At 37.1% G+C, this 19,861-nt stretch overlaps 1 protein-coding gene across 7 annotated transcripts in view; it reads left to right on the top strand.

Annotated features, from left to right (window-relative positions):
- Window positions 1-17,706, top strand: part of slc8a3 (solute carrier family 8 member 3) — a 95,122-nt gene extending 77,416 nt beyond the window's left edge. The window contains exons 4-8 of one of the 7 annotated variants that reach the window (XM_087278064.1): window positions 6,289-6,306; window positions 7,600-7,724; window positions 7,817-7,916; window positions 12,971-13,240; window positions 16,698-17,706. In XM_087278064.1, coding sequence (XP_087134190.1) covers window positions 6,289-6,306; window positions 7,600-7,724; window positions 7,817-7,916; window positions 12,971-13,240; window positions 16,698-17,074 — 890 coding nt within the window. In that variant the 3' untranslated portion in view covers window positions 17,075-17,706. 7 annotated transcript variants of the gene reach the window in all.
- The last annotated feature ends 2,155 nt before the right edge of the window (window positions 17,707-19,861 follow it).

The following is a 19,861-nucleotide window of genomic DNA, read 5'->3' as shown; positions in this document are numbered from 1 at the left end:
TCATATTTTCTTTTATTAATGTGACAGAGGAATCCCAGGTGCTGTTTTGACTCCTTTACAAACTTCCTAACCTTTTCAACTAAAAAAAAAATGTGGCCACATGTTTACACATACAATAACTGTTTAGCCCAGCACATAGCATTTGTTTTATGAGTTCAGTAAGTTCAGTCACAAAATATGTGTCTTAAAATATGATGTTGTTGATTTAGCATGTTGTTGATTTTAGCAAACTTTTTTTGTGTTTACCTTATGATTAAAGTTGTTGCATGGATGCTCTGAATGAAAGCGTTTTAGCTACTCGGAAGCTGCGTCCAAAATCGCCTGCTACTTAGTAGGTACTGCAATTGAATTTAAACATACTACTCAACTCAGACGTACCACATCCACCATTTTGTCCTCATCATGTGACTTACCCATGTCAGTTGTGCCGCTTCACTCCCATTCAAAAATTCATCATGGGATAGCGTAGCGTCCATCCGACAAATCTCACCTAAAGTAGTAGGTCATCCAGGTAGTTCTCACATACTGTTTTTCGATTCAATGGCTGCATCTTAAACTGCATACTTCCATACTATAAAGTACCCTAAAATCAGTATGCCAGCTGAATAGTAGGGTTCTATTCTGGCTAAGAATAGAACTTCGATTCTGGCTAAAAATGTGAATCACGATTCTTAAAATCAAGATCACGATTTTCTCACTATTCTTTAGATGTAAATAAAGGTTAATATGAGTAGGCTATTATTATTGTTAATTCTCAAACATATTGTCACCTTGGAATTATAAGGTTCTATTTGCATTCTAAGTAATGCTTCAAAGTTTTTGCAATCCATATAGCAAACAGTATGTGTGTAACATTTTTTTTACAGTCTTAAAATGTAAACAACTTATAAAAAACATCCCATAATGTAAATAATTTGTCATTTAATAAGAATATGTCAATAACTCAATTTTGACAAAAATGTCAGAACCTTATAATTCTAAGATGACGATATGTTAAAACAACAATAATTAAATTAGGCCTATTTGTAAGTCTACTGTTGCTTAAAATGCTAAATTTTGTACAGTCATTATGGTGGACTTTCAATATGTACTGTTTGTTAATTCACAGTTAAATGATGACATCTGAATACAACTATTCATAATTAGAAAACTGAATTATGTTTAAGACATGTCCTTGTCATTTGTCATTGACAACATTATTAGACCATTTGTTTTCACTGGTAAAATCAGACATTTGTCATGATCAGATTTCTTCTTGCATTATATTTAACATTATATAAGCTTGAGTAGCTATACTGACACTGTAAAACATTTATTTTCATGCACAACACTTTTTGTTAGCTATGAAAGAAAAAACACATCAAATGCTTGTCATAATCATAATTGTAAAATGCCATATGATCATTTAAATGATGTGCGGCCAGTTTCATTTTCACTTACGAGTGCAGCACATGGCTGCCGTCACTGTGATAAAAAACACACACATGCAAATTATTCTTTCAGCGCGGCTCTCAAACAATTGCTCTGTGCAACAAACTGAATGTTATTTACAAATTTATTACCTGTTGTTCACAGCCTATGCAGGTTCTATTCACTAAAGTAGCCATCAATGGCATACTGCGTGCACGAGCGCGTTCTCAGAAGTACACAAACAGTTTGTGGTCAGCTCACATGTTATTTCGCAGCCACAAAAAACATCATTACATGAAGACAGAAATGTATGGGTGAATTATACCTTATAAATAAAGAATGTTCCACTTTTAGTGGAAGGTGTTCATGTTCCTGTGAAGACTTGTGCGACAGCCTTTAAGCTTCTCTTCTGACCTTGAAAATATAATTGGCTGAATCATAGAAAAGCAGAATTAAGATTGTGTGTAGGGTCGAATCGAGATTGTGATCTTTTTTCGATTAATCGTGCGGCCCTACTGAGTAGTATGTCCAAATTTATAGAATTCAAAAATCAGTATGTGAGAAGTACCCGGATGACCTACTATTTCCGGCGAGATTCTGAAGTGCGCATCCCAGGCACGCTGCGCTATCCCATGATGCCCCTTTAGAGAATTTATGAATGGGAGTGAATGGATCTCTCAAGGGTAGTTCGGGTGATTCAATTCAATTCAATTCAATTCAGCTTTATTTGTATAGCGCTTTTACAATGTAGATTGTGTCAAAGCAGCTTCACATAAATGGTCATAGTAACTGGAACAGTGTGGTTCAGGTTTTAGTGTTTAAGTTCAGTTCAGTTCAGTTTAGCTCAGTTCAGTGTGATTTAATCATTACTGAGAGTTCAAACACCGAAGAGCAAATTCATCGATGCGTAGCTCTACCAATCCTGAACCATGCGAGGCAGTGGCGACAGCGGAGAGGGAAAAAAAACTTCACCTGATGGGAGTGAAGAAAAAAAACCTTGAGAGAACCAGACTCAGTTGGGCACGACCATTTTAATTTCTCCGCTGGCCAAAAGTCTTGTGCAGAACTTCATTCGCCGTGGTTTATGCTGGAAGATGGCCTCAATGAAGACTCGTCTGTCCCTGGAGCGTCGCTGGAATCAGACTCATGTTCTCCACTCCCCACGACCATCAGCGCAGCAGCAGCTCAGGATATGGCCTGGTCCCGGATATGGAATCCTTGGGATCATCACGTCGCTGGTCTTGGATCCAATCAGTGACTCCGCCTAATCTGAGGACCTCGGGATGAGTATCCCCAGGTGAAAATAGAGAAAAGAGAATAATTAGCGTAGCTGCTGTTCATAGTGTATATAAGCAAGATGTAGAAGCCAGTGTGGAACCCGCTAGGTGATGCACTGAGTGTATGCTTTACTAAACAGATAGGTCTTTAATCTAGTTTTGAACTGGGATAGTGTGTCTGAGCCTCGGACATTACCAGGAAGGCTATTCCAGAGTGTAGGAGCCATGAAAGAGAAGGCTCGACCTCCTTTACTTGATTTTGCTATTCTAGGTACTACCAGAAGCCCTGAATTTTGAGATCTTAAGGAGCGAGTTGGTTCGTAGCGAGACAGAAGGTTGGTTAGATAAACAGGAGCTAGATTATTTAGAGCTTTATAGGTGAGAAGTAATATTTTAAATTCAATACGAAATTTAACAGGCAGCCAGTGTAAGGAGGATAAAATTGGGGTTATATGATCATATTTTCTAGACCTGGTCAGAACTCTGGCTGCTGCATTTTGTACTAATTGAAGTTTGTTAATAGAGGATGCTGGGCAGCCAGCAAATAGAGCATTACAGTAATCCAGTCTCGAAGTCATAAAAGCATGGACTAGCTTTTCTGCATCTGAGATGGATAGCATATTTCGTAATTTAGCGATATTTCTCAGATGAAAGAAGGCAGTTTTTGTGACATGGGATATATGGTTTTTAAAAGTTAGATTGCTGTCTAATATGACACCCAGATCTTTTATAGTAGAGCTAAAGCTAACTTTGTATCCCTCTAATTGTAAATTGAGTTGCGAGATCTGCTGTGTGCAAGATTTAGGCCCAATAAGTAATAAATTTTGTTTTGTCTGAGTTTAAGAGAAGAAAATTGTTGGTCATCCAGTCTTTGATGTCTTTGATACACTCAGTTAGTTTAGAAAGTTCAGACGTCTCGTCAGGTTTAGTGGAAATATATAATTGAGTATCATCTGCATAGCAGTGAAAGCTGATCCCATGTCTTCTAATAATGTCTCCCATAGGTAGCATGTAAATTGTAAACAGTAAAGGGCCTAAAACTGATCCTTGAGGCACCCCATACTTTACTGGGCAGATTTGTGAAGGCTGTCCATTAAGATTTACAAACTGGTAGCGGTCAGTTAAGTATGACTTAAACCATTGTAGAGCCTGTCCCTGGACACCTGTAGACTTTAAACGATTTATGAGGATATTGTGGTCAATGGTATCAAATGCCGCACTAAGATCGAGTAAAACTAATAGCGAGACGCACCCTCGATCAGCAGCTAAGAGTAAATCGTTGGTTATTTTCACTAAGGCGGTTTCTGTACTGTGGTGAGCCCTGAAACCTGACTGAAACACTTCAAAAATATTGTTCGTCTGCAGATAAGAGCATAATTGAGTGGAAACAACTTTTTCTAGTATTTTAGACATAAATGGAATATTTGAAATAGGCCTATAGTTAGCTAAGTTGTTGGTGTCTAGTTGCGGTTTCTTAATAATAGGCTTAATAACAGCTAGCTTGTAAGAGTTTGGAACATGGCCTATAGATAAAGAAGAGTTGATAATGTTAAGAAGAGGTTCTCCTATAGCAGGTAGCAGCTCTTTCAGTAATTTTGTTGGAATTGAGTCCAGCATACACGTAGCTGGTTTAGAGTTATTTATAATTTTTACTAACTCTTCATGTTCTATGATTTTGAAGCAGTGTAGGTTATTATTATGATTTAATGAAATATTTACAGGATTTGGAGTATAAGCCGGTGCAGAAAGTTTGGCATCTCCTATTTTCTGTCTAAAGCCTTCTATTTTATTACTGAAAAAATTCATGAAGTCATCACTACTAATTTGCGGTGGAGTAGTTTGTTCCAAGGATGACCGATTATTTGCTAATTTAGAGATGGTGTTAAATAAAAATCTAGGATTGTTATGATTATTTTCTATCAGTTTGCGCAGGTGCTCGGTCCTGGCAGATTTTAGAGCCCTCCTATAGCTGGACATACTGTCTTTGTACGCAATTCTAAAGACCTCTAAATTAGTTTTTTTCCATTTACGTTCCAGGGCGCGGGTTGCTGTTTTGAGCGCACGAGTATGACTATTATACCATGGTATAGTTTTAATCTCTCTAGCCTTTTTTAATTTGATGGGTGCCACAGTATTTAGTGTGCTAGTAAAGATGGCATCCATACTGCTGGTTACTACATCAAGATCATTTGAGTTTGCGGGTGCATTACGAAATAGAGAGAGATCAGGTAAGTTATTTATAAATTCATCTTTAGTTGACGGAACAATAGTTCTACTAGGGCGGAGTATTGGAGCGGGTTTGTTGATTTCAGGTAAACATAGCTTATATAGTAAGAGGTAGTGATCTGTAATATCATCACTTTGTGGTATAATGTCTACGTCAATAACCTCGATTCCATAAGACAGAATTAGATCTAATGTATGCTTTAAGCGATGGGTTGGATCATGACAAAATGGCAGATATAATACGTCCAAGTTCCAAGGTGGTTTCAGACATATACGTTGAGCATATACTTGGCCTGCATATTGCTTTTAGCTATTTATATAGTATGGAAGTATGCGAATTCGGATGCAGCAGTAGTCAAATGAAAAATGTTGTCTCCAATCAATCAAATAACGATCTACTGTGTAACAGTCTGTTTTGTTCTGATTCTCCTGTTTTTCACTGCCATTGTGCACTTACTGGATTTTCCAGATCATGGTGTGCCATTGTTTCTATGCCACACACTTAACTGTTATATATATATATCAGTTATGCCTAAATCATTCATTCATTTATTTTATTTTCGGCTCAGTCCCTTTATTAATCTGGGGTCGCCACAGCGGAATGAACCACATATGTTTTACGCAGCGGATGCCCTTCTAGCTGCAACCCATCACTAGGAAACATCAATAAACACTTATTCACACACATGCACTATGGACAATTTTTGCTTACCCAATTCACCTATAGCGCATGTTTTGGGACTTGGCACCCAGAGAAAACCCACACCAACACAAGGAGAACATGCAAGCTTCACACAAGCACCAACTGACCAAGCCAAGGCTCGAACAAGCAACCTTCTTGCTGTGAGATAATTGTCATATCCTCTGCCTAGGTATATCTAGATTTTAATCGTATGGCACTTTTATGACAATCTAATAATACAAAACTTCTTTTCTCAGGGTTAGAGGACTGACATTATAATTAGCTCAGTGTAAAAGCCACTGAAATCAATGTAAAAACATGCAATAATCCCAACTGGAAAGCAAGTGCGCGTGTATGTGTGTGTGTAATTAGCGTATCCTAAGCACTACTTTATTCTGTCTCCACATCTCAAATGTTACTACGACACTCCCGTTGCCACAGGCAACCCCCTGCTTCGGCGCCCTGGATCACATCTGATCACATCTGTCCGCTCACACCTGTCCGGCTCCAGAGTCTGGGCTGTGTGATGAAACGCCACAGGCTGCAAATATTTATACTCCTGTTTACCTGAGCAAATAAACCCTGTCCAACATCTCACTGCATTTCCCTCCACCATTATCTGTCTAATGTGCTCTTCATGTCATTCCACCCCTCCCTCTCTCTCTTTCTCTCTCTCTGTTTTTCCACACACAGCTCTGTTATTAGCTGATGGTAAGTGGGAGCGTGAATGTGTGTTTTATGAGGTATAATGAGGCACAAATTGTGGTCTCGTCTGCCTCACTTTCACATGCATGAGAAGATAAGCTATGTGTTGAAGGTGGTAATCTCAACTTTCAGTTGGTGTGTGTTTGGTGAGTGTTGTGCTTGTTATTTCTTCAACTCAAAGGTTCAGTCAAAGTAAGTTTGGCTATTAATCTGTGTGTGTTTGCATGTGTAGATTTTCTAATAAGAGTAATTTTAGTGACACTGCTGCTTCATTCATAAAACAAAAGCAGAGCCAATTTCTGCATAAATAGTTCGTAAAAAGTAGTGTTATGTAAGTAGTCACATTCAATTGGGTGAGACGAGTTACATAAGAATGATTTTATGAACATTTTGCACAAATTCACTTGGCTTGTTTCATAAATGAATCTTTTTGACTAAATGCTGTAAAATAAGATTTTCTTTGTATTTCTAGTACAAATATCTAAATCAAGATATAGTTACTTATGAAGCAAAATGGTTTGTCACTTGTATTTATACAAATTAATTGAGTTCATTCTTTAAAAAGGAAAAATATAAAGATGTCAGGAAAGGTATCTTGTTTTTGTCTTTGAGTTAAGTTTACATATTGGACTCCAGTAAAATATACACTCACCGGCCACTTTATTAAGTACATCTGTCTAACTGCTCGTTGACGCAAATTTCTAATCAGCTAATCACATAGCAGCAACTCAATGCATTTAGGCATGTAAACACATATAAACTGCGTGATGCTATTATGTCAATATGGACCAAAATCTCTCAGGAATATTTCCAGTACCTTTTTGAATCTATGCCATGAAGGATAAAGGCAGTTCTGAAGGCAAAAGCGGGACCAACCTAGTATTAGTAAGGTGTACCTAATAAAGTGGCCAGTGAGTGTAAGTTCTTGTTTAAAGCACAAAATCGCTTGATTCTTTTTTAGAACCTAAATTAAGAAATTAAGACTTAATATGAAACATAATTTGTTTTTCCAGTAATTTGATCGTAATTAAATAATTAGCCAACAGAAAAATACACTTTTGAATTTTTATAGTGACAATAAATGCACAATAAATATTCACAAATGAACAGTAGGTGAATATTTGATTGATTTATTAAGAGTGTTTAAATTTTAAAAAATTCTTTAATTTGGCCAAAACGTTCCCCAAGACAGGTGCATGTTGTGTTTTTTCTGTCTATTCTTATAGAAATCATTGTTTAATTAAGTCTTCACTACTAAAATGACACAAAAGTTTCTCTCTGTTTTTTCATCTCTTGTAGATATTCAGGACAGGAAGTTGTCATCAGAGGAAGAGGAAGCAAGAAGAATAGCAGAGATGGGAAAGCCTATATTGGGCGAGCATTCAAAAATAGAGATCATCATCGAGGAGTCGTATGAGTTTAAGGTACACTCAGACCAGCAGACTTTTTCATGAGGAAGATTTTTGATATGCCTGCCTATGTTTTGTAATTCGTCTGTTTTTGTGTTTTGCTGTAGAGTACTGTAGATAAGCTGATTAAAAAGACTAACTTGGCTTTGGTCGTGGGCACAAATTCCTGGAGAGAGCAATTCATGGAGGCCATAACTGTCAGTGCAGGTGACTATCAGCTCTGAACAACTCTCAACAAGTGTCATTAAACACATTTATATTACAAGCACACAAACACACACACACACACACACACACACACACACACACACACACACACACACACACACACACACACAAATCATTCACCATATTAGGTTCATTTTTGATGGGTCATTATTATACATTGCGATAATGTTTAACAATATCACTGGTCACACTTTACAATAAGGTTCATTAGTTAATGTTTATTAATGCATTTACTAACATGAACAAATAATGAACAATACATTTACTACTGTATTTGTTCATGTTAGTTAACGTTAGTTAATGAAAATACAGTAGTTCATTGTTAGTTCATGTTAACTCATGGTGCATTAACTAATGTTAACAAGCATGGACTTGGATGTTAATAATGCATTAGGAAATGTTCAATTATGATTAATAAATGCTGTACATGTGTTGTTCATGATTAGTTTATGTTAGTAAACGCATTAACTAATGAACTGTTGTAAAGTGTTACCATATTACTTGTTGCAATACTGGCTCATTGTGAAATGTACCCCTTTATACATTTCTGGAGAGCGCGAATTATGTGGCCAGAGCTATTTATGGCTGCATTTTGTCTTTAAAACAAATGCTACAGGGCGGTATGATGCCACCGACGGCTTCTGTTTCTTTTCGCGCTACTAGCTGACCGCTTACCTCCGTGTGCATGGCTTTTCCGCTGTTACCAGTTTGCCCAGTAGCTCGTCATGTATGTCAGCGGGCTTGAGGCACAGGGAGGAGGGACTGCTACGACGGGGTTCAAGTCTGCCGAAGAACAGTTCCAAAAAGCAGGTAAAACAAAAAAAGGCAAAAAATTAAATAAACAAATACATAACAGGGTGAAAAAGTGGTAAGATCTTAAAGCATGGTAAAAATTAGGCGAGGCGTTTTCTTTTTTAGGATTGCTTTTGAAAACACTGTCAATTGGGTTTAGGAAGGGGGTGGGTGAGGGTCACGGTCGATCAGTCAGTCACTCGACATCACTTTCTAGAGGATTTCCGTTAGAACAGCCGGCACGAATGGCACTCGCGAGAAAAATTTGAGATCTGATAAAGCCTACACAGTGCCCTCTGGTGGATTCGAGAAAACAAAAACTGCTAAAAGGTAGCTCCTAGGATGTATTTTTCAATCTCCAGAAATGTATATTGGGGTACATATCAATAATAAACCTGAGTTGTTATTTTTAATCATATTTTTAAAATCATGTCAACCCCTGACTATTAAATGGTAGAGTGTGCAAGGGTTTTGTTTTGAGGCAAATATAAGATTTCATTTAATCTTCTTTAAAAATTTTCTGGAATTTTTTTTTATTTAATTATTTTTTGCTTGGAATAATTAATAAATCCACAAAGCCTATGTGAATAATTGGATTCATAAAATGCTTACTATTGAGCCATTTATAAATGCTTTAATACCTCAGTATGATTTTTTTTATTTTATTTTTTTAAGAAATGCTTTGTGATCTGAACATCCATACAATATTTAAATACATTTTGTGTTTTGATATTCTTAAACATGAGTCTAAATTGCAATTTGTTTAGGTGCACGGTTCTACTTTTGATTCATTCGTCCTTAATTTGCCACATTCAATCATATTCCTGAACTTGTCCAGTAGATCCCATTGTTATGGCTGTTTTCAATGGTTCTGTCTGTTTTTCCACATTGCAGAAATCATAAGGACCCTAGTTTTTGATGACATGTAATAAAAGCTTACATCTTAGTTGTTATATAAACATAAACTCATGGTCATACTGCACACACACACATTTATTTTTATCTATTGTGACACATCACACGGCCCACATGAAAACTGTGCCCACAACACTCCTACATGGATCTACTCATCCTACAACCCTAATGTGTCCATTTTCTTAACATTTTGACTAATTTGATAGCAGCTTCAGCTTTCAGTTACAGTGTATTATTATCCGCTTCTTTACATTTGTTTTGGTTAATGTGTGACAATTTCAACTGAAAACAGGGCAGGGCCTTTGGATTAGCCCCTCCTCTCTTTAACAAATATCCAATGGAGTTTTGTTTATAGCACATCTCTGCCAATCAGAGTCATTAAATTAAAGCATATTTTAGTCATTAGAGCCACAGTCACTAATAGCAATGCTGAGTCTGCATCAAAATACTGCATTCAGTGTATAATTTAATCAAGTACAATATGTTTTGTGGTCAGCACCAACTTGCGTATAGACTGTGTTTGTGCATTTTTATCTTAATAAATGTGAAGGGGTTCAGATCAACACAGCTACTATTTATTATTTTCTTAAATATGCAAATGTTTAGGCTTGGGATGCCCAAACTAGGTTTTTTTGATTGCGGACCAAAGTTGGCCCATTGTACCCTTTAATTTGGCCCACCATCCCATCTGAGAAGAGGAGGAAAATGAAGGGGATGGTTAAGAGATTTGATATTACAAATCTTATTTAATCTTTTGTTTGTTTGTTTGTTTGTTTGTTTGTTTGTTTGTTTGTTTGTTTGTTTGTTTGTTTGTTTTACTGTTAAATTCTAACAATAGTTCAATATTTTAATGAAATAGTGGAACTTAAAGGTGCTGTACGTAAGTTTTTGACTCTTCTAAAGCATCAAAATACCATAATATGTTTGCAGATATTTAAGAAACATGCCAAGTGAACATTCTTGTTTATCTGAAAAACAACGCTAAAGTCAGATATTCTGCTTTGAAAATGTGTTTTCCATGCCGGAATGTGTCTTTGTTTTGGCCTCCTTAACCTGCCCAATGCCAGTTTAGCCAATTATATTTCAGCACCCCGGATTGCCTTTGAAAACAGCGTTTTTCATTCATTCATTCAGAAAGGCTCTCAAAGCGTGCGCTTATGACCAAAATGTGACCTCCAGTGGACAGTAGCAGATTCCGAAATGAGAGACAGATTCAGAGTTCCACATGAGGTTATTAATAAGCAAATAATAAAAATATTATAAGCGTAAACATTAGGCTAGCAGGTAACATTGTAACCTCGGGTCCTAACACAAAATGGTAAGGTTTATAATCTAATTAATACATATTAAACCTATTTAACATTATTAAATGCACATGCTGAATCACTGATATGTGTTAGTTTGCATAATTTGACAGTTTTAAAGTTCAATTTCAAACAGTTTATTTTATTTTCAAGATCTGAGGTGAACTATCTGCTGCTGCTTTCAGTAGTATAGCAATAATTGTCATGTAAAATGGCATTCAAACTCAAAATATTAGTATTTAACACTGAATAAAGCACATAAGGTGGACCTGAGGTGATCTATTGTCAGTTTTCTGTTGTTCAGCTGCAAGAAACTGAAGCTGTTTCTAAAATATAAATTTCAGGTGTTGGTTAAAATAAAAACTCCTTTTAATATGGAGAATATTCCTTCTATCTCGAGCCGCTGCTTTTATTTAGAACATGACTTAAATCAGCCTTTAGGCTCGATCGTCATACTCGCTCCTTGGTCCTCAATTTTACAACCTGCGCTTGTGTTTACTTTGACCCAGGAATGCAATACCTAGTTAAACCACTGGGTGTCAAACTGACATACAGCACCTTTAATCATATTTTGTTTAAATGTACATACTGTCACCCGACTGATAGAGGAAAACGCAAAGGCAGATTCTGCATCAGCATTGAACTCTACTGTGTTATAAATGTGATTGTTTATGTTTTTATTGCATTAAGTTATAATTCAAAAACTTATACTGCATCAGTTAATTTGATTTATAATATTATATTTTAAAACATTATGAAAATACCCATGGCAAACTGCTCTGTTAAATGTGAATAAAGCCCTGTTTACACTGCCAGTTAAAAGTGACCCAATTCCAATTTTTTGCTCATATGTGACAGATCGGATCTGTTCTATGAACGTGTAAACATGAAAACAAAGCATGCATTCGGATATTCATCGGTTTCAGGCGTCCTACATATGTGGAAGTAAATCATTTATAAATCGGATATGTGACAATGCAACTATCATGTAAACAGGCAGATCGGATTTTTTTAGGCATTCCATTTTGTACATCATTAAACTTGTGACAGTGTGGTACTTCTCTGGTTTAATGAAGTAGAAGAAAGAGCGTGTGGGTGCTCATCCTAAATTTTCGAACCCAGTGCTCCTCATTAAAGCCTGCCACAATTTGCTCCCACCAAACCTGAGATCTCTCTCGTACCTACAAATTCCTCTGAATGGTGGAGGACACCATATATAAACCATAGGTGCAAGCTGTGAAGACGATTCTTTCCCTCCTCCTCTGCCTCAAAATCATTTTAAAGTTGGGCAAACTTCCCATTTTTCGCAGAGCTAAAAGCAAGACAATTTCTTCCATCATGGCTAGTGTGGCGCAGATGCTAGAACCTGCCTTTACGCATTCGCAACCTCGTAATTTGTATGGCAAGTGTAAAAACATGAATCAGATATGGGTCACGATTAAAAGAATGTGTAAACGGACTGGCAAAAAAATCAGATACAGGCAACAAATTGGAATTGAGCATCAAGACCTGACAGTGTAAACGTGGCCTAAGTCAGTCTTTAGCGTCTCTTAGGGGGTAGGACACTTAAGATGAAATATAGCATTTGATTGGTCGGAATATCTGAAAAGTACTTAATGATGCCATGAAAATCATTTATCTATATTAGCAGAAGTAAAATGCAAGATTAGAATGCTTGCTGGTTTTTAAATTAACCTAAATTTTATCTTCAAGTGCACTAGCTAAATACTAAAACCCAAAAAACATTCATTTTAAATGCAATAGGACTTCCCACATGTTAATCTTTTATGACCAGTGTTGAAATATAAGCACAGCTCTTGCCTTGTCTAGCCATCAATTACGTGACTATCAATCAGCCTGCGTTTCCAAGGCAACAAGACCCCTCGATGTCTTTGGTCAGGTGTGGAAGCTGTACGATGACAAAACAATACTAACATTTTTCATTTTATTTTGATTTTTCCCCTACCATGTTCTCCTTTCTTTTCTTTCTCTCTCTCTTTCTCTCTGCATTTATCTCAGGAGATGAGGACGAGGATGAGGGTGCAGAGGAGCGTCTGCCATCTTGTTTTGACTATGTCATGCACTTCCTGACGGTGTTCTGGAAGGTTCTGTTTGCCTGTGTTCCGCCCACAGAATACTGGAACGGATGGGCCTGCTTCATCGTCTCCATCATCATCATCGGTCTTCTGACTGCTGTGATTGGTGACCTGGCCAGTCACTTCGGCTGCACTATCGGCCTCAAGGACTCTGTCACTGCTGTGGTGTTTGTAGCTCTGGGAACATCCATTCCTGGTGAGTATTGCTTGCTTATATAATGCATTTTTGCAAATATCTTTTAAAGGTCATGTGAAGGGCTTTGAAATGTGCATTTTGTAATTGATGTTTGATGTAATCTTAACCAAAACACAAAGAGAGGGTGGCACAAAGTGTAGCTCCTCCCCTTAAAAAATAAACAGCCAATAACATTTGTTTTTTCACCGCTCTGCCAGAGTTGTTGAGCTCAAGTGCATCAAATGTAAAGTGTTTTGAAGGGGACGGGGCATGCCAGATACTAAAGAGCATTTGATTGGTCATGATTTGATGGGAAACTTAAGTATGAGGTGAAGTGAATAAAATCATTGATTCATTTTAGTGGTAGTGACAAACTACAAGCCTTACATGTTTAAATTCTTCTAAACAAGAATTTTGTCACTGTTTTGTTTTGGAGCACACTAGCTTATAGATGTCCTACAAACTAACCATAATGATACGAACATCTAAAAAACTATTTCATTTATTAATTTCATCGGACCTTTAAAAGGGTCATCATTTACAGTACTATTGGAAAGTTTGTGATCAGTAACAATAGTTAGTTTACCTAAAATGCTAGTTTGCTGTTAATTTAGTCACCCTTAGGCTATTGAAGATTTAGTTGGCTTTTTTTCTTTTGTAGAAGTAAAAAAAAAGTTTGTTAACTGAATCCATAGTCCTTAGTGATTGATAAAATACAAGTTAGTGGTCACTCGTTTCTAAGATAAAAAATAAACACAATAAATACAAACTAAATACAAACTAGTCCAAATTAATCCCCATCCTAGCAAACAGTTTTGTGTTTAATAAATGTCTAGTAGACATCTAAACGTAGACAGCTTGGCTATAACAAGACTAAACTTGGGCTGTCAGTGAAAATCTAATAGACATCTAAGAATAGCCCAAAACTAGACTAGTCGTCAAATAGACAGATTAGACAGACTTTATATGTGTAGTCATTCATTTCTGTCTATTTAATAACTAGTCTAGTTTTGGCCTATTCTTAGATATTAGATTAAATCTTTATTAAATCTATTAGATTTTCACTGAAAGCCCAAGTTTAGCCTTGTTTTAGCCAAGACGACTATGTTTAGACGTCTATTAGACATCTTTTAAAAACAAAAAGTCAATTGGAGGTTGATTGTTTTGTGCAAGAAATGGCATTATTTACAATATTATTAGCTTTAATCCACAGCCTGGGCAAAAAGTTGATAGTCACCTCTGGTTGCTTGATGACGTATGCATGAGCACGCATTCAAGCATGAGGTGACAAGAGATTGAGAAGGCACATTTTTGTCAAAACGATTCTTACCTGTGATTGTCCAAGGTGGCAACTGCTATAAATTACACTCACTCTGATTAATTAAACTAGGGTCTGTACATGCACTCTCGCATACTTCATCAAGCAAACAGAAGCTTGTGCTCACTACACTCTTGAGAGCACCGAGAACTGTTCAGTAATGTTCAGTTTTCTACAAAGATTGATTGTTTTGCTTCACAAGACATCAGTTTGTCGCCAGAACTTTTGATTTGGAATTGTTTGTTATGTATTGTGTATTTATGTAGCGCATTTATTGTGTATGGCTATCCACCCAAAGTGCTTCACAATCATGGGCAGGGTCTCTCCACACCACCACCAGTGTGCAGCATCCACTTGGATGATGTGACGCAACGGCGGTCACAGGACAACGGCGCCAGTGCGCTCACCACAAACCAGCAATTGTTGGAGTGGAGAGATGGAGTTAGAGTCAATTCAGTTGATGGGGATGATTGGGAGGCCATGCTTTGTAAGCATACTCTATACCAGAAGTGCCATGGGATTTTTAATGACCACAGAGAGTCAGGACCTCGGTTTAACGCCTCATCCGATAGACGGCACCCACTAACAGTGTAGTGTCCCCTTCACTTTTACTAGGGCATTAGGACTCACACAGACCACAGGTTGTGCGCCCCCTGCTGCCACATCCAACAGCAACCTAGTTTTCCCATGTGGTCTCCTATCCAGGGACTGACCAGGCTCAGCCCTGCTTAGCTTCAGTGAGTCTTGGGCTGCAGGGTGATATGGCTGTGGCTGTGTTTGTATGTTTGATTTTTAATCTAAAAATTGTTAACCATTGACTGCCATTATATGAATCACCAGGGACTACAGATTCAGCTAAAAATATATTTTGAATGTTCTGCTAAAGAAAAAAAGTTATGAGTAAATTGACAGGAATTTTTATTTTGGGTGAACTATCCCTTTAATACTTTTATTCAGGAAAAAAAATTTAATTAAGGGAAATTAAAATTTGCAGTCTATTTACTCACCCTCAGGCCATCCAAGGTGACTTTTGTCGTTAGTAGACCATTAAATAACTTTTTTTTAGTTGAAGCTGTGGTCCTTAGTGATTCATTAAATCCAGTCAACAAATACTGGAACTTTAATAGTCAAAAATAAAACAAATAAACCACAAAATGGATACTCATGGCTCCTGACGATACATTGAGGTCTTATGAAGCAAAATAACCTGTCTCTGCAAGAAACCTAAAACAATTTACAGCATCATTACATGTAATCTTTTACTTTTATAAATTTACATATTATTGAAATGTATTATTTCTGCAATCCCAAGATCAATTTTTGGTTTTAATTATATTCGATTATTTATTTTTTTTAACTTTAAGTTCATGCATGAAAATAACTTAAATATAAGTTACTCTATATAGAACATTTTCTGCCCAATCTTCAGTTAGAAACAGTCGAATCCTTTAAATTCTGTCCATTTTATTAAAAGTATTTATTTATTAGAAGTATTCCTTAGTCTTTACTACTAGTTATAGCACAAAACAAACATGAATGAAGATCACATATCTCATGTTAATGGCTTAATCAGTGTTTCAGCTTGTAAGCAGCATCACTTAGCAATAAATCTACCTGTATTGAAGAGTGCTTTGCTAAAGTATGCACTATATTATATTTATTCATTGTATTCTGCTCAACTACTGTCTTAATAATGTGTTTAAACTACCGTGATGGGAGGCTTGTGTCTAAATAATTATATTTTAACTTCAACAAATTTCTGTCAAATAGCAAAACATTCACAACATTCATAAACACTTTTCATTGCTGCTTCTTTGTAGTAATTAATTATATAAAGCTTGCTCTCGCGGTAAGAGATTATTAAATGACTGAGTAAAATAAAGTAATGTTTCTGACATGTTTTAATGAGTTAAAGATGATTTTAAATAAGCATTTCTGTTCAGTGGTTTCATTTCCATGTGTGTTACTGGTACGGTTCAGAGCTGTGGTTTCAGCTAATACTCTTTCTGAAATGGGGAGAAATTTTAAACAGTATTTTTTGTTTTTTACAATGTTTTGCCTCATAAAATCAGTGTACATCTGTTTCCTTCTGATTTCCCTCTTGATAAGGCTTGTTAAAGCACTGATAACTACAGTAAATGATGTCTGTTTTCTCCTCAGACACCTTTGCTAGTAAAGTGGCGGCGGTGCAGGACAGTTACGCAGACGCGTCCATCGGTAACGTGACCGGAAGCAACGCCGTGAACGTTTTCCTGGGAATCGGCGTGGCCTGGTCAGTGGCTGCCATCTACTGGCACATGCAGGGTCGTGCGTTCGAGGTGCCTGCAGGTTCCCTTGCATTTTCTGTCACTCTCTTCACCATCTTTGCCTTTCTGGCAGTGGGTGTCCTGCTGTACCGGCGCAGGCCTCACATCGGTGGTGAGCTGGGCGGCCCACGGGGACACCGCATCCTCACCACACTCTTCTTCTTCAGTCTTTGGTTTCTCTACATTCTCTTCTCCAGTCTGGAAGCTTACTGTCATATACAGGGCTTCTGAAAGGGGCGGGATGGGGAGGGAGACCAGGACTACATCAGAAAGATTTCAAGATCAGAGCTGTGAACAGGACATTCGTTCTTCAGATACATTCGTGCTGAAGATGAAGGACGAGTGGGACAGTCTTAACCTGGAGTCTGAGCTTTTCACAGTCTATATTTTTCTCAACACCTGCTGAGAACGACTTTTTTCTAAATGAAGTATTTTGGGAAAAAAAGACACAAAAAATAACAAAAAAGGATTCAAATGACTATTTTCAAATCTGCTTCCAGGATTAGAAATAATATTTCAACAGAAAACGAATATATATATATATAACTACATGAAATCTGTTATTGAGTGACATTTGGAGGACCCATAAAGTCATTATTTATTTATTTATTGAATTTTTTTCCTCATTTAGTTTGGTAAGAACTCACAGAGCTTTTTGCCTTTCTGGCTACGGAAACACTAGAGAGATGGATATGAACTACGGCTGAACACTGCATTTTCCCCCTGATATTCCCGTATGGATATAACCTGCTTCCATATTTTTATTTTCTGTGTATTTCCTTGCCAAGTGTTGTTTTTGCAAGCATCACAGAGGTGTTGGAGGAGAACAGACCGCAAAAAAAAATACAGAGGGGAAAAAAAGAGGCCTTTTTGCATTCGAACACGTTCATCACTAGTGTATTTTCCGAAAAGGAGAGCACACTGCATTGTTGTTGTTTTTTATCCGTTTGTATTTTAGTCTCTCAGTGTTCTTGAACAAACATAAAGCACCCCATGGAGATCCCCCACTCCCCATTTCACCCCCAGAGTGTCCCTCCATATAGAAACACATGAATATTTTTACCAGGAGCTCCCTATCTGTGCATCTAAACAGTGTCTGAAGTGTTGGTGGTGAATTGGGAGTCTGTTTCATTGGGGCCTTTACTGTGGTTTGTAATGTTTACAAGCAGAATAGAGTGAGAATGGAGCGCTAGATGAGGAGAGCAACATTACGTTGAAGTCTGTAGTGTTTTTGTGCCTATTTTTGTTGTAGTGAACTGAAAACATGAGGTTGTGGGTGGGGCTTGTGTATTATCAGAGGAAAGTGAGGTGATAAAGAGCTGTTTAGGCTGGCCAATAGGAGCCTAGAACCAAAGAACAGAGCCTTGGATTGCCACCCTGAAGCTGCAGTGTTTCTCTGGGCCACAGGGAGGCCACAGTCCCGCTCCTCCTCTAGATCTTCAAACGTTTTTGTATATTTATTTCAGCAGTCTCATTTAAAATACAAGCCAAACTGTTTGAATCCTGAACAGCAGTGTTTGGATCACAGCACCTGCAGCTAATATGTTCTACTTGTATTATGTTTACATTCAGATGCAGTTGTTTATGTGTGCGCGTGGAAGAGAGAGAGGCAAAATGGGGATGTACCTGACGGCATTGCTTCAGCCTGATCTGTGCTTCCTACTCTGTTCATAATCAATGTGCTTCAGAACACAAGTATCGATACCAATCACACTGAACATTTGCTCATGCTCTTTATGGCTCATGCAGGCTCAAGCTCATCAGGTATTAGTGGTAAACATTTGTTTGAGTACACAAAGGCGGGAAAGTGTGTTAGCAAACACAGCACTGACTTTGTATTGCCTATATAGACAGCATCATATACATCTCATATATGCAATTATTATGCAACATACCGTAAGATATCATAATTTGACCAGCTTTTAAGCGGCGTTGCTTGTGGTGAATTTTAAATGGAAATTAATTTAATTATTTAATTTAAAATCCCCTTTTCGCGAAGTATGAATAGTAATTTTTTTTAACACATTCATGATTTGACTCCGCAAGAATGCATTAAAGTTTATTGATTTCAGAATCAGAATCAGAAAGAGCTTTATTGCCAGGTATGTTCGCACATACTTGCTCTTTCTGATTCTGATTCTGAAAATCTAATAGATGCAATAAAGATTTAATCTAATATCTAAGAATAGGCCTTAATTAGTCTAATCTAGATTAGAAACTAGATTAGTCAACAAATAGACAGAAATGAATGACTACACATATAAAGTCTGTCTAATCTGTCTATTTGACGACTAGCCTAGATTTAAAGCAATGGTCTCAAACTCCTGGAGGACCACAGCTCTGCTCAGTTTAGCTCCAACCACCTCCGACTCACACATGCTTAATAGTAAAAGAAGAGTAGGCAAGCTTCGGGACATACTACTTCTTCATTAACAGATCATTATGTTGCTTAGTTATGTCCCCTGTCAATAATCTCGGTACATCATCCACATTTCTTTCATATTTAATTACCTACCTTATTTGAGAAGCAGCAGCAGGATAATCTGCAAATCAAGAGTCTTTCATGCAGAGAAATCTTCTCAGGTCTTTGGGTAATTATGCATGCAGACGTTAATGTCCAAACATATCTTGATATAAGTTCTCATTGTTGTTGCAGATGAAATAAAACAGAAAATGTGGCTTAAATATGTTTCAGTGGGCTAGATATTAACTAATAGTCATTCAAACAACTTTACCAAAGCCTCTCTACTTGATGGTTGGTCTTGTGTGTGCGCCATGTTTGTAGTTTGTTTACACTTTTTACCCTAGTTTGTAGTTCTAATCAAATTCACGTTCAATGCGCAATGTATTGTAAACAATATCAGCGGTTAGAGTTTGGACGCTTCTACACTTCAAATTTTTACCTGAAATGGTAAACCATCCAGGAACCTTTGGCATACTCTTTTCAACATACTATGGTTTGGGACTTACTAATTCTATTTTCGAATACTATTTAGGATGGATAGTATGCGAATTGGG

Source organism: Danio rerio, chromosome 13 (assembly GCF_052040795.2).
Source record: "Danio rerio strain M-AB ecotype USA chromosome 13, GRCz13ab, whole genome shotgun sequence".
In the NCBI taxonomy this organism is placed as follows: domain Eukaryota; kingdom Metazoa; phylum Chordata; class Actinopteri; order Cypriniformes; family Danionidae; genus Danio; species Danio rerio.
The sequence above is the reverse complement of the archived record's forward strand: the minus strand, read 5'-3'. Positions and strand labels throughout refer to the sequence as shown.